Source organism: Muscardinus avellanarius (assembly GCF_963383645.1).
Source record: "Muscardinus avellanarius genome assembly, chromosome: 8".
In the NCBI taxonomy this organism is placed as follows: domain Eukaryota; kingdom Metazoa; phylum Chordata; class Mammalia; order Rodentia; family Gliridae; genus Muscardinus; species Muscardinus avellanarius.
This window is the reverse complement of record NC_137794.1, coordinates 2,865,085-2,881,081: the sequence shown is the minus strand read 5'-3', so window position 1 is coordinate 2,881,081 and position 15,997 is coordinate 2,865,085. Positions and strand designations below refer to the sequence as shown.

Genomic DNA, 15,997 nt, shown 5'->3' with positions numbered 1-15,997 from the left:
ACCCTATTTTTTATTCTTTAGTTTAAAACAGGGTCTCACTGAGTTGCAGAGGCCTCACTAAGCAGCTGAGGCTGTCTGTGAACCGCGATCCTCCTGTCTCAGCCTCCCGGATGCTGGGATGACGAGTGTGCCCACCACATCTTCCTTTTTTCTTAAGTGAATTTTTGTGCTTTCTTTGGCATGCCCCAAAATGCCTTTCTGTGGCGTAAGTTAAAGCCTCCCAGGGCCAGCTGAGGCCCCTCCCCCTTCTGGAGACAGTCCTTGGGCCCCTATATCCAGACACATCCTGCTAAATAAAAATAAAAATAAGAAAGCCTAGATTCAAACCCCAGAGTCTAACTCCAGGGTCTCAAAAACCACAGTCCAATGCTGGATAAAGTATTTCAGTTAAGAAGAGAAAAAGCAATCAATCATAACTGAACATTTTAAGTTAAAAAACTGAGATGAAATTCTGTTCCAGTGAATCCCCCTCTCTTCCTGCGTCCGCTAACGTGCAGGCACGTCTGAGTGACCCTTACCTGGCAGAAGAGCTGCTGCGGGGCTCCCGCTCCAGGTGCGCTGCTGAAGGTGCTGGGAGGTTTGGAAGAAGAGGCTGGAAGACGATGGGCCGCGCTGCCTGGAGCCGGAGTCCTGTTCGGCTGGGTCAGCTGATCTCCCGCGAAGCCCGATCCTGATGGCCCAGACTGCACCGCGGCCCCAAGACTAGGGTGGGCAGCGCCGGCTGAGCTGACGGCAGGGAAGCGGCTAGGTCCCGACATACTCGGCACTGGGGGCCCGGTGCTGAAGCCGGGTCTCCCTTGGGAGACGCTGCTCTGCCCGGGGGACAGGTGGAGCACAGTGGGGGACCCCTGCTGCAAGGGCATCTGTCCACCCACGATCTGAGGAGAGGCATGGTTGACTATCACCGGGCTCCCAGAGGCGGAGAAGGTCTGGCCCGACACCAGCTGGACGGCCGTATTCTGGTTGCTCAGCATCTGTCCAGAGTACGGTTGGTTGGTCCTGAGCATGTTGGAGGAATTCCTGTTCAACATGGCATGCTCGGAGGCCACCTGGCCAGAGAGGAGTTGAGGGGGTTGAGTCTGAAGGAGTTGCCCATTAATGGTCTGCACGTGGTGGACTGAGCTGGAGCCGACGGAGAGGCTGGTGGGTATGAGGAACTGACTCTGGGGGGTGTGAGGCTGGCCCATGGGGGAGTGGATGACGATGCTGCCCCCGGCGCCGCTCGCCGCCTGGGAGGTGGCGGGCTTCCTGGCGTTCTGTTGGTTCAGGATGTTCACAGACATGTGCGGGCCCGCCACCGAGCCCTGGGGCGAGCCCGCAGAGGCGAGAGCGAGCCCCTGCTGCACGTGATGCTGCGGAGCCCCCAGGCTGTTCACACTGTACGCGTTCTGCTGACCCATCTGCAGAGGTTTGGGCTGGATGTTAATCGGGACTTTGTTTGAGTTTGGCGCCAGGCCCCTCTGGATGATGATATTATGCACGGGTAAAGATGTCTGAAAGTTTGTGCTGTTAAAGGGAACAGTAACAGGCTGTGCTACTGGGCTGGAACTGGGATTCCCAAACAAGGAGTTGCCGTTAGGAGTCTGTCTATGAACAAGAAGCCCTCCGCCCACATTTGACGGGGCTTGCTGCCCACTGCCCTTTAATATGATTTGAGAGCCATCTAAGTTGTTAATGGTCATCATGGAAGGCTGGTTACCAAATGACCCAATTAACTGTATCTGACCGGAACCACCAATCTGACTGCTATTCGACAGATGCTGGCCGGGAACACTGATCCCCACGTGTTGCATGAAGCCATGTTGCACCCCCACAGTACTGCTGGCAAATGGTGCTCCAACAGGCACGTGAGCCACCCCTACGGGCTGCAGCGTCTGACCTGAGTAATTAGAAACACTAGAATCCTGAGTAAAGGATGCTGACGAGGAGGGGTGCAGCTGAGCTTGTGCAAACTGCTGGCTGGACCCTATGCTGGCATCCAGATACGCCTCTTCTGCCAGCGTCTGCTCAGTGATATTCGCCTCCTGCAAAGACTTCTGAAGAATGTCGAAAGGTTGGTCCTCGCTGAGGTCAGGAAGAGGAGAAGACTCCAGCTCATCTTCAAGAAACTGAAGGCTGCTTGAGAGCGGCCGTCCATCACTGGGCCCTTCTCCAAGCTGGCTGCTCACACCTTTGAGGGACGATTTCGGGTCAGCGTTCTAGAAAAACAAGCAGCAGGTCACGTGCCCCATCCAACCTTTGAGAGAGATTAAACACTAGCCTCGTCTTGAATATGAGTAACGCTGAGCGATCTGGTTCCCAGGCACGGCTCCCACTGCCCACCTTACCCTGAGAGTTTTAGGAAGGCTGCTTGATGCCCGGGGGATCTATGCAGTCACTGCCCAGGAGAGGTACTTTATAGGGTTGAGAGGACAAGCAGTGCTGAGGCCCACCTGGAGCTCCCTTCCCGTTTCTGAGATACTGGCACAGACTTTGTTCTTATTTGTTTATTTATACTGGGGACTGAGGTCAGGGCTGCATGCATGCTATGCATGCCCCACCTTTCACCAAGCCCAAGCCCCTAACGCCTGTTTTAGCCAAGGTGGCACACGCTTGTAATCCCAGTACTTGGGAGGCTGAGACAGAAGGATCGCAGCAAGTTCACGGCCAGTCTCAGCTACTTAGTGAGACTCCTTAAAAAAAAAAAAAAAAAATAGGGCTGGAGGTGTGGCTCAGAGGTAGAATGCCCTGGGTTTAACCCTAGCACCAAAAAAAACCAAAACAAACCCCACACACACACACGAGAGAGAGAGAGAGAGAGAGAGAGAGAGAGAGAGAGAGAGAGAGAGAGAGAGAGAGAAGAGAAGAATATGGAAGCAACAGGTAGTTACAATAAAATAAAGAAAAAATAAAACCACTTAACGCTACTGAACTGTATACATGAAAAGAGTTCTGATAATACTTTTTCTGGTTGGCAGTGTTGGGGATTGGACCCAGAGCCTCCCGTGTGCTATGCACGGCTTCACCACTGACCTACATCCCAAACCCAGAGATGGTAAGTTTTGTTGTGTGTATTCTACTACAATTTAAAAAGAAACAAAAAGAAAAAAGGTAAATAAAGGCTTATAAACCTGATCAATAAACTCAGCAAGTGTCTGGATATAAAAATCAATCTTAAAAAAAATCAGAAGCTTTCCTGTATGCCAACCATAAATCCACTGAAAAAGAAATCCAGAAGACACTTCAACTCAGAATATCCCCCCCCCAAAATAAAATACTTAGGAATAAACCTGACCAAGGGCAAAAGACCTCTACAAAGAAAACTATAAAACATTGAAAAAAGAAACGGAAGAAAACAGAAGATGGAAAGATCTTCCATGTTCATGGATAGGCAGAATGGATATCATCAAAATGGCCATTCTTCCAAAAGTGATCTAGTTTCAACATAATACCCATTAGATTACCAAGGTCATTCCTCACAGACATAGAAAAATCAGTCCTTCGATTCATTTGGAACAGCATAAAACTCCAAATAGCCAAAGTAGTTCTCAGCAACAAATACCATGCAAGGGGAATCACCATGCCTGACTTCAAACTATACTACATTGTTGGTGGGACTGCAAATCATTGCAACCACTTTGGAAGACAGGATAGAGGATCCTCAGAAGACTAGGAACGAACCTACCACATGATCCGGTGGTAACACCTCTGGGTATCTGCCCAAAGAGTGCAAACCAAACTACCAGTTATGGTTCACAAACTAATGCCTGTGTCTGTGTGTTCACAGCTGCACAATTCACCACTGCCAAACTATGGAACAGCCAAGATGTCCATCAACACATGAGTGGATAACAAAACTATGGGACACGGACACGATGGAATTTACACAGGCATAAAGAAGAACACAGTGAAGGCCGGGCGCGGGGGCACGCTTGTCATCCCTGGCTCAGGAGGCGGAGACAGGAGGATCGCACAGGTTCCGAGCCAGCCTCAGCTACTTAGTGAGACCCTGTTTCCAAATAAAATATAAAATAGGATAGGTCTGGGAGTATAGCCCGGAGGTAGAAAGCCTCTGGGTTCCACCCCCAGTACCACCAAAAAAAAAAAAAAAAAGAACAGTTACATCATTTACAGGGAAATGACGGAACTAGAGAGTGCTATGCTGAGATCACTCAGTCACAGAAAGGCGAGCTGAGGGGATGCAGGGGGAGAGGAGACTCCATAATGTACATGACGCACACTCACAAACACACCAAAGTCAGTCGCTAACCAAACTTGCCAGGAGGGAGGGGAGGAAATGGGCGGGAACCGGGGAAGGGTAAATGAGTGATGTGTGCAGGTGTGCCTGCCAAGACATCCTGCTGCCTCGGCATCTATGTGTTGAGACCCCCCACTCCACATAGTTAATCGGCAGAACGCCCCGAGAAAGAGGGTCATCTCTGGCCAAAGTATCCCCCACTTTTACCCTTCATGACTATTAATGATTCCTTTTAACTTTCTACACGAATTGCTCCAGTGATGTGAAATTGGGACTATAGATGGAAACTGAGTCCGTGGAAATAAACTCTCTGATAATTTGCCTAAACGTCCTTGGCTCTGCTCAATAACAATAAAAACTGGCCAGAATTCAGATGCTGTGATGGGCATTCCAGCTGCAGCAATTACAAAGGGTCTCTGACCCTCACTATCACTAACTTAGGTTAAGCTATTAACTCCGGTAAGGTAGTTCAGTTTAAGGAAACTTTGTTTACCCTTGAGATCCTGCCTAGAGACAGAGAAGATAAAAACCTTGTGTGTGACCTTAAAGCAATTTAGTTGATAAACAACTTAGTTGCCCAAATACAATAGACTCAAGGAGAAAGATTGGTGACTTTTATGCCCAGTGTAAATATTCCTGAAGACAGAGAGGCTGACCGCATGGTTAATGAATATGACAAAATAAAGGACAGACGTTCTAAATATATATGTATGAAGGAAAGGAAATACCGTGTAAGAGTAAGAAAAGCATTTTTGCATGAAGAAGAGCTTATCATAAGAAAGTCCCAACTGGGAGAGAAAGGAATTAGAAAGTTAGAAGCAGGTTGCAGAGGGTTTGTGACAGAGAAATGGATTATTAAAGATGGTTAGACTTTTAATAGGCTTATTGTCTAAAGAAGAGTGTTCAGCAGTTAAGGAAATACATCTGACAATTAAAACCAAGAACTTTGTGGTGTTGTTTGTGGTATTTTGTCTGCAAAACTGTGTTGTGAGTTTGCTTAAGCTTTCAGATTTAGGAGATAAAAATGCCAACACCTGGAGAAACTTTATCACATCCACCTGAATCACCACGTCTCCCCACACTTGCTATATGAACTGAGCCCAAAAGATGGAAAGTTCCAAGAAAGCCAAAGAAGATTCCCCGAGAAACCCCCAAGCCTTGGCCATGCTTGTTTATTTTGGGAAGTGGCCCCCTGGGACTGCTTATCTGCAAAGACCTTGGAAAAGAGTCAGGAGTCAGGAGTCAATCTCTCGAAGATCAACAGCCAGCTGAAGGACTAGTTTTATTACCTTTGTTTACATGTCATTCATTATTATTTCACAATGATTACACCCACCTCCCTCTCCTCTTACTATTAACTTTACTGGTGAAAGGTATAAATTTCTTGGAGTTTTTGTAATAAAGTGTCATTGGCTCAAGAAGCCTTTGTCCACCTCAGATTCTTTCCCAAGCGTCGTACCTAAAAAACTTAGGGAATTCATAGAGGGGAAGAATCGCTACAGATAAGTTTCTGCAGGACATCACCTGCCTTTTGCCCCATCTTTCTGAGGATTTGACCGGGAGCTGACAATAACGACCCAACTGAGATTAGTCGGCGACATGTGCCTCCACCATCTTGTACTCCATGAAGATGTACAAGTACAGTAAACCAATAAAAAAAGTGAACAGGAGGGCGTGGTGGCGCACGCTTATAATCCCGGCATTCGGGAGGCGGAGACCAGAGGATTGCGATTCAGGGGCAGCCTCAGCTTCTTAGCGAGGACCTTCTCAACTCAGTGAGACCCTGTTTCAAAAAAATAAGAAGACTAGCCAGGCGTGATGGCGCACACTTGTAATCGCCGCGCTTGGGAGGCGGAGACAGGAGGATCGCAGGTTTGCAGCCATCTTCAGCTACTTACTGAGGCCCTCCACAACTTCATAAGATCCTTTTTCAAAATAAAGAATAAAAAATAGGGATGGGGGTGTAGTTCAGAAGTAGAATAGGTTCAATTCACAGTATTGCCAAAAAAAAAAAAAAAAAAAAAAGATTTCTTTAAGGCCTATGTAATAAGGTTCAAAACATTTGTGGCCAGCCTCAGCTACTTAGTGAGGCCCTCTGCAACTCAGTGAGACCCTATTTCAAAATAAAGAATAAAAAATAGGGCTGGGGGTGTAGCTCAGAGGTAGAGTGCCCCTGGGTTCCATCCCCAGTACCATAAAAAAAATCTAATATGTTTTGACTGACTCTCTCAGGTTATAACATTTCTGAACCATTTTATTTTATCTTGTCGTACTAGGTCTGAAACCCAGGGGCATTCTACCTCTGAGCTACACCCCCAGCCCTATTTTTTAAAATTTTGAAACAGAGTCTCACTGAGTTGCAAAGGGTCTCACCAAGTAGCTGAGGCTGTCTGCAAACCTGCAACCCTCCTGTTTCAGTCTCCCAAATGCTGGGATTTCAAGCATTCACCACCACACCCAGTGCTTATTTTTTATTATTTAAATTATTTTTATTGGTGCACTGTAGTCACACATCTTAATGGAGTACAAGATGGTAGAGGCTTACATTAATACATCACCCAGTTAGCCCTTCCCCAATTCCTACCCCATTCCCTCCCCCTTATTTTTTTATTTTGAAATGGTCTTGCTAGGTTGCTGAGAGTCTCAGTACTCGATGAGGCAGTCCTCAAACCTGCAATCCTCCTGCCTCAGCCTCCCAAGTACTGGGATGACAAGTGTGTGTTCAGCTTTTTGAGTCATTTTATTTTTTAATTTTATTTTGTTTTTGCGGTACTGAGGATGGAACCCAGGGGCTTTCTACCTCTGGGCTACACTCCCAGACCTATTTTTTAAAATATTTTATTAGAAACAGGGTCTCACTAAGTTGCTGAGAGCCTCACTAAGTAGCTGAGGCTGGCTTAGAACCCGTGCGATCCTCCTGTCTCAGCCTCCCAAGCGCGGGGATGACAAGTGTGCGCCACCACGCCCAGCTCTGAGTCATTTTAGAAAGGAAGGTGAAAGTTTAGAAAACTGCCGAAGTAAATCTCATATTAGCTCATCTTGTGTGACTAAAAGGAGAAAAATGTCAAGATAACCCAACAGACTTTCCTCTCATGTAAACTGTAAAAGACACGGGAAAGGCAATAAAACCCCAAGGAAGGGCCTGTGCCCGTGGTCCTCGCTACTCTGGAGGCTGACGGAAAGGACCGCTTGAGCCGGGCAGTTCAAGGTCAGCGTGAGCTACAGAGCGAGACTCTGTCTCCAAACGCAAACTGGACTAAAGCAAAAGCCCAACCACCTCCGTCCAAGGAATCCTCGGGACACGGAGTGTCAGCTCTGATTCATACTCACGGTAGAGTTGGCGAAGATGGAGTTGGAATTGGCTGCGGGGTACCCCGTACTACTCAAGTCATCGCTGCCCTGCCGGGGAAAGTTCCAGACACACGGTTACTGGACCCGCAAGAAGCAACGAGGCTCACTCTGTCTCATTCTAAGTAGTACTTACAGGTTTATTACTAGGTCCATGTAGAAAATAGTTCAGTGCTTGTGGGTCTCTAGAAGAGAAAAAAAAACAAAACACAAGGAAAACAACAAATAAATACAACACCTACACTTTAAATACATTACCTATTTTTGTTTTCAGTACTGTGGATGGAACCCAGGGCATTCTACCTCTAAGCTACATTCCCTGCCCTACTTTTTTATTCTTTATTTTGAAACAGGGTCTCACTGAGTTACAAAGGGCCTCACTAAGCAGCTGAGGCTGGCTAAGAACCGCAATCCTCCTATGTCAGCCTCTAAAGTACTAGAATTACAAGTGTGCGCCACCACGCCCGGCTTATATTTTTTTATTTTAAAATAGGGTCTTACTAAGTTGCTGAGGCTGGCCTCAAACCTCTGATTTCTTACTATTTCTTATTTCTGTTTCCTTTTTTTTTCTCCAACTTTTTTGCAGCTGTGGGGATGGAACCCAGGGGCATTCGACCGCCAAGCTACACCCCCTGCCCTAATTTTTATTCTTTATTTTGAAACCGGGTCTAAGTTGCGAAGGGCCTCACTAAGTAGTAGCGGAGGCTGTCCGCGAACCGTGATCCTTCGGTCTTGACCTCCCGAATGCTGGGATTCTAAGCGTGCACCACCACGCCGGGCACTGTTTCCTTTTTTAAAAAATATGATTCTGGGGAATCAAACCCACTACGACTAAACTACAGCCTTACCCCTGCCTCCTGGGATTTGTTAGAAAAACATTTAGAAACCGGGCATGGTGGTGCACACTTCAAATCCCAGTACTTGGAAGTCTGAGGAAGGAGGATCACAGATTCTTGGCCAGATCAGCTACTTAGTGATGCCCTCTACAACTTAATGATGCCCTCCGCAACTTAGTGAGACTCTATTTCAAAATAAGGAAGAAGCCGGGCGTGGTGGGCACGCGTGTAATCCCCGCGCTCGGGAGGCGGAGACAGGAGGATCGCGCAGGTTCGAAGCCAGCCGCGCTGGCTTAGGAGACCCTGTTTCCAAATAAAAATGTAAAAATAGGTCTGGGAGTGTAGCCCGGAGGTAGAAGGGCTTCTAGGAACCCCAGTACCACCAAAAAAAAAAAAAAAAAGGAAGAAAAAATAGGGCTAGAAAAAATAGGTAGAATGCCCCTGAGTTCAATCTCCAGTACCACAAAATAAGAAAATAAATAGCTATTGAATTATGTCCACTATGTTAATCTCTCTGCTTCCCCACTGTAACTATGATGATTATTTAATTTTTATTTTTAAAAGATAACAAGTTGGTTGGGCATGGAGGTGCGTGCCTGCAATCCCAGTACTCAGCAGGCCAGGTCCAGAGGGTGTAGGTGTGAGACCAGCATGAGGTAACTTAGCAAGACCCTGTGTCCAAACAAAAACAATAAAAAGGGATGCGGGTGTAGCTCAGAAGTAGAATGGCCCTGAGTTCAATTCCCAGTACCGCACACACAAATGGCCAGGTTGAGTGTGGTGGCCTTTGCTAATCTCAAAGGCCAGTACTTGGGAGGCTGAGACAGGAGGAGTGCAGGTTCTTGGCCAGCCTCAGCAATTTAGGGAGGTCTTCTGCAACTTAGTGAACCTCTGTTTCAAAATAAAAGAATAAAATATGAAGCCGGGTATGGTGGCGCAAGCCTGTAATCCCAGCGTTTGAGAGGCTGAGACAGGAGGATCGCACAGGTTCGAAGCCAGCCTCCGCTACTGAGTGAGGCTCTCTGCAACTTAGTGAGACCCTGTTTCCAAATAAAGTATAAAATAGGTCTGGGAGTATAGCCCAGAGGTAGAAAAGCCCCTGGGTTCCACTCCCAGTACCACCAAAAAAAATAAAATAAAATAAACAAATAAATAAAAATAAAAAGAATAAAATATGGTGGGGGGTATAGCTTGGAGCCAGAGCTCCCCTGGGTTCAACCCCTAGCGCCACACATATACAAAGAGCCAGTGGGTTCCAATATTCTTACTAGACAGTTTTGTTCAGCGAACCTCTCATCCTAGACTTAACACGAGCGTCTTACCCGATGAGATCAAGGAGGCACGAGTCGTCGTCATCATCCATGACAACTGCACAGAAAGGGGAGAGGAGCGCAGGCGTCAGTGAGGAGACCGGCCGAGGCGTCGACCAACACAAAACAGACATGCTTTGAAGTAGATAGCCGCACAACGCATCAGCTTTCCCTTTACTTGCTTGTTATTAATAGGACTTTAAAACGTTATGGTCCAGCAGGGCGTGGTGGCGCACGCATGTCATCCCAGAATTCAGGAGGCTGAGGCAGGAGGATCGCGGTTGGCGGACAGCCTTGGTGAGGCCCTCCGCAACTCAGTGAGACCCTGTTTCAAAATAAAGAATAAATAATAGGGCTGGGGGTGTAGCTCAGGGGTAGAATGCCCCTGAGGTCCATCCCCAGTACCACACACCAAAAAAATGCTATGGTCGGTCAGGTGAGGTGGCGTAATCTCCGTACTTGGGAGGCTAAGTAAGACAGGAGGCTCACAGGTTCAAAGCCAGCCTCAGCAATTTAGACGCTTAACAACCTAGTGAGACCCCGTTTCCAAATAAGTCATAAAATCAGGCTAGGTGTCTAGCTGGAAGGTAGAATGCCACTAGATTTAATTCCCAGTGCCAAAAGACAAAAAACCACAACAAAAAACCACAACAGATGTTTCGGTCCCTGGGCACAGTGGCACATACCTGTGGTCCCAGTGACGTGGGAGACTGCGGCAGGTGGAGCAGCTGAGCCCACAAGTTTAAGCCCATGAGTCCAAGGTCAGCCAGTGCAACATAGCAAGATCCCTTCTCAAAATAAATAAATAAGCTGGGAGCGGTGGCGCGTGCCTGAAACCCCAGGACTTGAGAGGCTTAGGCCGGAGGATCACAGATTCAAGGCCAGCCTCAGTAACTTAGCAAGGCCCTCACCAACTTTATGAAACCCTATTTCAAAATAAAAAATAAAACAGGGCTTGGGTGTAGCTCAGAAGTAGAATGCCCCTGGGCTCAATCCCCAGTATAAACAAACAAACAAATAAATAAATAAAGTAATTCTAGTTCTCTGGAGGCTGAGACAGGAGGATGGCAGGTTCAAGGACAGCCTCAGCAACACCGTGACTCTCATCAACCTAGCGAGACCCTATTTCAAAACAAAAAATAAAATAGAGCTGGGGGTGTAGTTCAGAGGTAGAAAGCCCCGGATTAAATAAGTATAAATGAAATGTGGCCATTCGAGGGAGCATTCAATTTAGGTTGCTTTTATTGTCAACAAACCCTCCACTTATGAGTCAAGGGAGGTTCTGGACAAACCAAAGGCAGCTGCCCGCAGCCTCGCCCTCCTGCGGCTTCCCAGAGGGGCTACGCAGGGAACACAACCCTCAAACGCAGGGCGACGCAGGGCAGGGCAGCGCTCTTGTTGTAGAAACGATCTCAGAGCTTCAGAAGCCTTGCCATTTTGTGGCTGGTATTTCTACACATGGACGGCCACCTAGGCCTCTGTTTCTTGGCCGTCTCTAGGAGGCTGGGAGGGGGGTTCTCCTGCGCCATGAGGCGGCGAGGCGGGACGATCGGGCTCTGCTGCAGGCTCCGGCCCAGGCCCCTTCTGCCCCTAGAGGCTCGGCCACTGCTCAGTTCCAGACCCTCCAGAGCCCAACACCAGAAGGCGTCCCGGAGGGAGCCCAAGCCCGAGCGAGCGCCTCTTTCTGCCATGGCCCTAAGAGCCGCAGCGGGAGCGAGCGCCTCTTTCTGCCATGGCCCTAAGAGCCGCAGCGGCTCCAGAGCAGCTCTCCCCAGGCCCGGGCAACTTACACTAGCGAGCCGCCACCTGGCAACACTGCTTCACACCCATTCCCAGCCATGCGTGAGCAATTCACACCACGGAATGCCAGCGCCGAGGGTTCTGGAGCCGTTGGGAAGGGCAGTTGTGAGCGGCAGTTGGCCTGAGGCATGAGTGAAGGGCGCCCGGGAGAGGGGGCGCCAGGGGCAGGAGGGATGAGCTCTGTTGAGACTGCCACCTCCGCTCCAGGCTTCCCCAGGCTGACATCCTGTCAGCCACGGGCCACACAGACGAGGCCCAGGCCTGGCACACAGGGGCACCTGCTTCCCAGGAGAGCGAGGAGGGAGGTAAGTACCGGGGGGGGGGGGCCTTCCCTGCCCGTCGGCAGTCAGGGGCTGCTGAGCTGGGGTGTAACTTACAGTCCATCCAATGAACCAAGTGCGGGGCGGGGGGGACAACGTGGAGACGGGAGGGAGGAGGAGGGGAGTCTGCCAAGGGTGACGTCCACTGAAGCCCAGCGCCAGCTAGGTGGAATCTGTTTTTAGGACCCAGGCGTGGAGCGACTAAGAGGCACGCTGGCGTGAACACATAGCTTTATGCAGCTTTGTGTGCGTGTGGTACTAGAGGGTGACCCAGGGACGTTCTACCTCTGAGCTACACCACAGACCTTTTATTTTTTGTTTGGAAACAGGATCTCCCCAGGTTGATGAGAAGCTCTCTACTGTGCTGAGGCTGTCCTCAACCCTGTGATCCTCCTGTATCAGCCTCCCAAGTACCAAAACATGACTCTTGACCGCTGAAAGCAGGACTGGAAGGAAAGGCTAAACGAGACGTGCAAGGATATGCAGCCATCGGTCTCAAGGTCTTCCCTGCGCATACAGGAGGGGCTGAACCGCGTTGGCTGGGGCTCTTTATCATGACTCCACGGGCTCGGATTCCAGACGCCACGATCGCGTGGAAGATCTGAGCCACCAGCGACGTGGTGAAGCCTGCAGGGCTCTGCCGTGTTACTTCACCTTGAGCATCTGGGTGGAGCTCCACGGTACCCTCTGGTTTGTTGTTTTGTTTTTGCCATACTGGGGATGGAACCCAGGGGCATTCTACTTTCAAGCTACACCCCAGCTCGATTTTATTTTTTATTTGGAAACACGGTCATGCTTGGCTGAGAGCCTCGCTACTTGCTGAGCCTGCCTTTGAACCTGCGATCCTCCTGTCCCAGCCTCTCAGGTACGGGGATCACAGGAAGTTCAGTTCCTTTAGTGTCCCCCTGCACTTCTGGACTTTTTTTTTTTTTTTTCGGGTCTGGGGATGGAACCCAGGGGCATTCTACCTCTGAGCTACACCCCCAGCCCTATTTTTTATTTATTTTGAAACAGGGTTTCACCAAGTTGCCGAGGGCCTCCACTGAATAGCGATCTCACCTGCGATCCTCCTGTCTCAGCCTCCCAAGTACTGGGATTACAAGTATGCGCCACTGTGCCTGGCCTGCCTGCCTGCCTTTCTTTTTGCGGTACTGGGGATAGAACCTAGGGGCATTCGACCTCCAAGCTATACCCCCTGCCCTGTTTCTTATTTTTTACTTTGAAACAGGGTCTCATTAAGTTACGGAGGGCCTAAGTAGCTGAGGCTGTCCGCAAACCAATATCCTCTGGTCTCAGCCTCCCGAATGCTGGGATTACAAGCGTGCGCCACCACGCTGGGCTTCCTTTCACAGATTTGCATATCACCCTTGCACAATGCTAACCTTCTCTGTGTCATTCCAATTTTAGTGCATGTGCTGCTGAAGCGAGCACCAGGTATAGCTCTGAAGGCACCAACGCTGGCCTTAAAAAAGGAAATGAACAACTCCATACGTAGGAGAAAACTCAGATGTCCCAACAAACAGTTCTTATACTTTTATTTTGTTTTCTATGAGACTGAGGACTCTGTGTGTGTGTGTTATACTGGGGTTTGAACTCAGGGACATTCTACCTCTGAGCTATACCCCTGGCCCAACTTTATTTTCTACTTTGAAACAGAGTGCCACTAAATTATGAAGGGCCTCACTAGGTTGCTGAGGCTGACTGTGAACTGTGATCCTCTGGTCTCAGCCTCCCAAATACTGGGATTACAAGCGTGTGCCACCATGCCTGGCTTTTTTTTTTTTTTTTTGAAACAGGGTCTTACTGACTTGTGAAGGGCCTCGCCAAGTAGCTGAGGCTGTCCATAAACCACGATCCTCCAGTCTCAGCCTCCCGAATACTGGGATTACAAACGTGCCACCACGCCCGGCCTACATCCTTTCCTATTAACTGACTCCCTAAGGCACACATACAAATTAAAAACCGTAAGAGCAGTTCACATGTATGAAGTATTTTTTGCCTCTTGTATAAGCCGCACCTGATTTTGGTCTTTCTCCGTGGATTTCTTCTGCTTCTACCATCTCCTCCTGGTCAACACATCCTCATCCACAAAGCTTCATTCCATTTCCTATATGTAATCCTCAACTGCTCATTTTCTTACCCCCAAGCCAAGAAATCCCTTCAGAATAGACCCCGCATCCAGCGGTGCGCCCGCTCCACGGCCTGGCTCTAGTGTGCGCCAGGCCAATGGACAGACCCCACCCATCTATCTCAGCCTGATCTAGCACACCTTGCCGGCTGGCGGGACGCTCTTTGCGCGATGGTGAATACCTGTAATGACCTAATGGTCTCCCTGCCCCCAGCCCCTCAGCTCTCGGTCCCAGCTGCTGCTGAGCTGCCCGGCACTCACCAGGCCACGTACTAGCTGCCCTCTGCCTGGAACGCCATCCCTCCAGTACACTCAGGCCTGCCCCGACTTCTTTAAGCCTCTGCTCAAAGCCCACCAAGACCCACCCTGCCCACCTTCCTGCCTGCCGACAGACGCTCCCGACTGCTTTCTTTTCACCCCACAGCACTCTACAAAGCTCCCTTACGTGGCCCCTGGGTCCCAGTGGGAGAGGCATCCTGGGGACTAGAATGGCCCCTGGTGCCTGCTCAGTGCCACCAGCCTTGGCTGGCTGGCTGGCCAGAGGTTCTGACACAAGCTCCGTCAGGTCCCTCTCCTTTGCTCTCACCTATAGCACTCATTTGGCCCTTACCATCATCGCTGTACCATATCATACATTTGTTTTGATTTTGGTACTGAAGATTGAACTCACCTGAGCTACATCCCCAGTCCTTTTTATTTTTTAATTTTTATTTATTTGTTTATTTTTTGCGGTACTGGGGATGGAACCCAGGGGCATCCTACCTCTGAGCTACACCCCAGGCCCTATTTTTTATTCTGAAACAGGGTCTCACGGAGTTGCAAAGGGCCTCACTAAGTAGCTGAGGCTGTTCATGAACCGCGATCCTTCTGACTCTGCCTCCCAAATGCTGGGATTACAGGTATGGCCACCATGTCTAACTTTCTGAATATTTTCTTTCTTCTTTTTTTTTTTTTCTTTTTTTTTTGCGGTACTGGGGATGGAACCCAGAGCATTCTACCTCCGGGCTACACCCTAGCCCTATCTTATAATTTATTTGGAAACAGGGTCTCACTAAGTAGCTGAGGCTGGCCTCCAATCTGTGCGATTCTCCTGTCTCAGCCTCCTGAATGCTGGGATTACAAGTGTGCGCCACCATGCCTGGCTTTATTTACTTATTTCGAAACAGGGTCTTGCTATGTTGCTGACGCTGGCCTCAAACCAGCAATTCCTGTCTCCGCCTCTCAAGTACCAGGATTACAGATGTGTGCCACAGCCACAACTTTTTTTTTTTTTAAGTGAAAAGATATGACTCAATCCCTGATTGTTAGAAAATATGTAATTAAAATGGCGCCCAGGTTGACTCGCCATGCAAAAAAAGTGAGTAATCTGTAAAAGGGCAGAACTGCTCTGACCTAAAATTTATTTTGGCTAGCATTTAAAAAATGTTTTATCACAATTTAATCAGTGAAAACACTACTTTTTCCTATTTCTCCTACTGAAACAAAGGTCTTTCCATTGGGGTGTATGTGTGGAGTGTGTGTGTGTGATTGAGTGAGAGACAGACAGACAGACACAGAGACTGAGACTGAGGATTGAACCCAGGGACATTCTATCTCTGAGCTACACCTCACTTGCTTTTATTTTTTTTTCTGTGGTCTTGGGGATAGAACCTAGGGGCATCCTACCTCGGAGCTATACCCCCAGCCCTGTTTTATTTTTATTTTGAAACAGGGTCTAAGTTGGGAAGGTCTAATTTGCTGAGTCTGTCCTTGAACCTGGGATCTTCCTGTATCATCCTCCAAAGTACTGGGATTACAAGCATGTGCCACACGTCTGGCTTATTTTTTAAACAGGGTATCACACTGGGCATAGTGGTGCATGCCTGCAATCCCAGTACTTGGGAGGCTGAGACTGAAGGATGGCGGGTTTGAAGGTAGCCTCAACAACTTAGACTCTCCACAACCTAGCGAGATCTTGTATCAAAATAAACAATAAAATAGCTCAGAGGTAGTACCCCCCTGGTTCAACAACTCCAGTA

General features: G+C 48.7%; 1 protein-coding gene across 1 annotated transcript in view; it reads right to left on the bottom strand.

Moving 5' to 3' along the window:
* The window catches only part of BICRAL (BICRA like chromatin remodeling complex associated protein), a gene marked incomplete at its 3' end in the record, with an annotated part of 29,199 nt that extends 19,412 nt beyond the window's left edge, over window positions 1-9,787 (bottom strand). Inside the window, exons 1-4 of the mRNA XM_080700494.1 lie at window positions 9,744-9,787; window positions 7,722-7,770; window positions 7,568-7,636; window positions 519-2,198 (exon numbers count right to left, since the gene is read on the bottom strand). Of these exons, the coding sequence (XP_080556620.1) occupies window positions 519-2,198; window positions 7,568-7,636; window positions 7,722-7,770; window positions 9,744-9,784 (1,839 nt within the window). The 5' untranslated portion in view covers window positions 9,785-9,787. The remainder of the gene's footprint in view (window positions 1-518; window positions 2,199-7,567; window positions 7,637-7,721; window positions 7,771-9,743) is intronic.
* Between the last annotated feature and the right edge of the window lie 6,210 nt (window positions 9,788-15,997).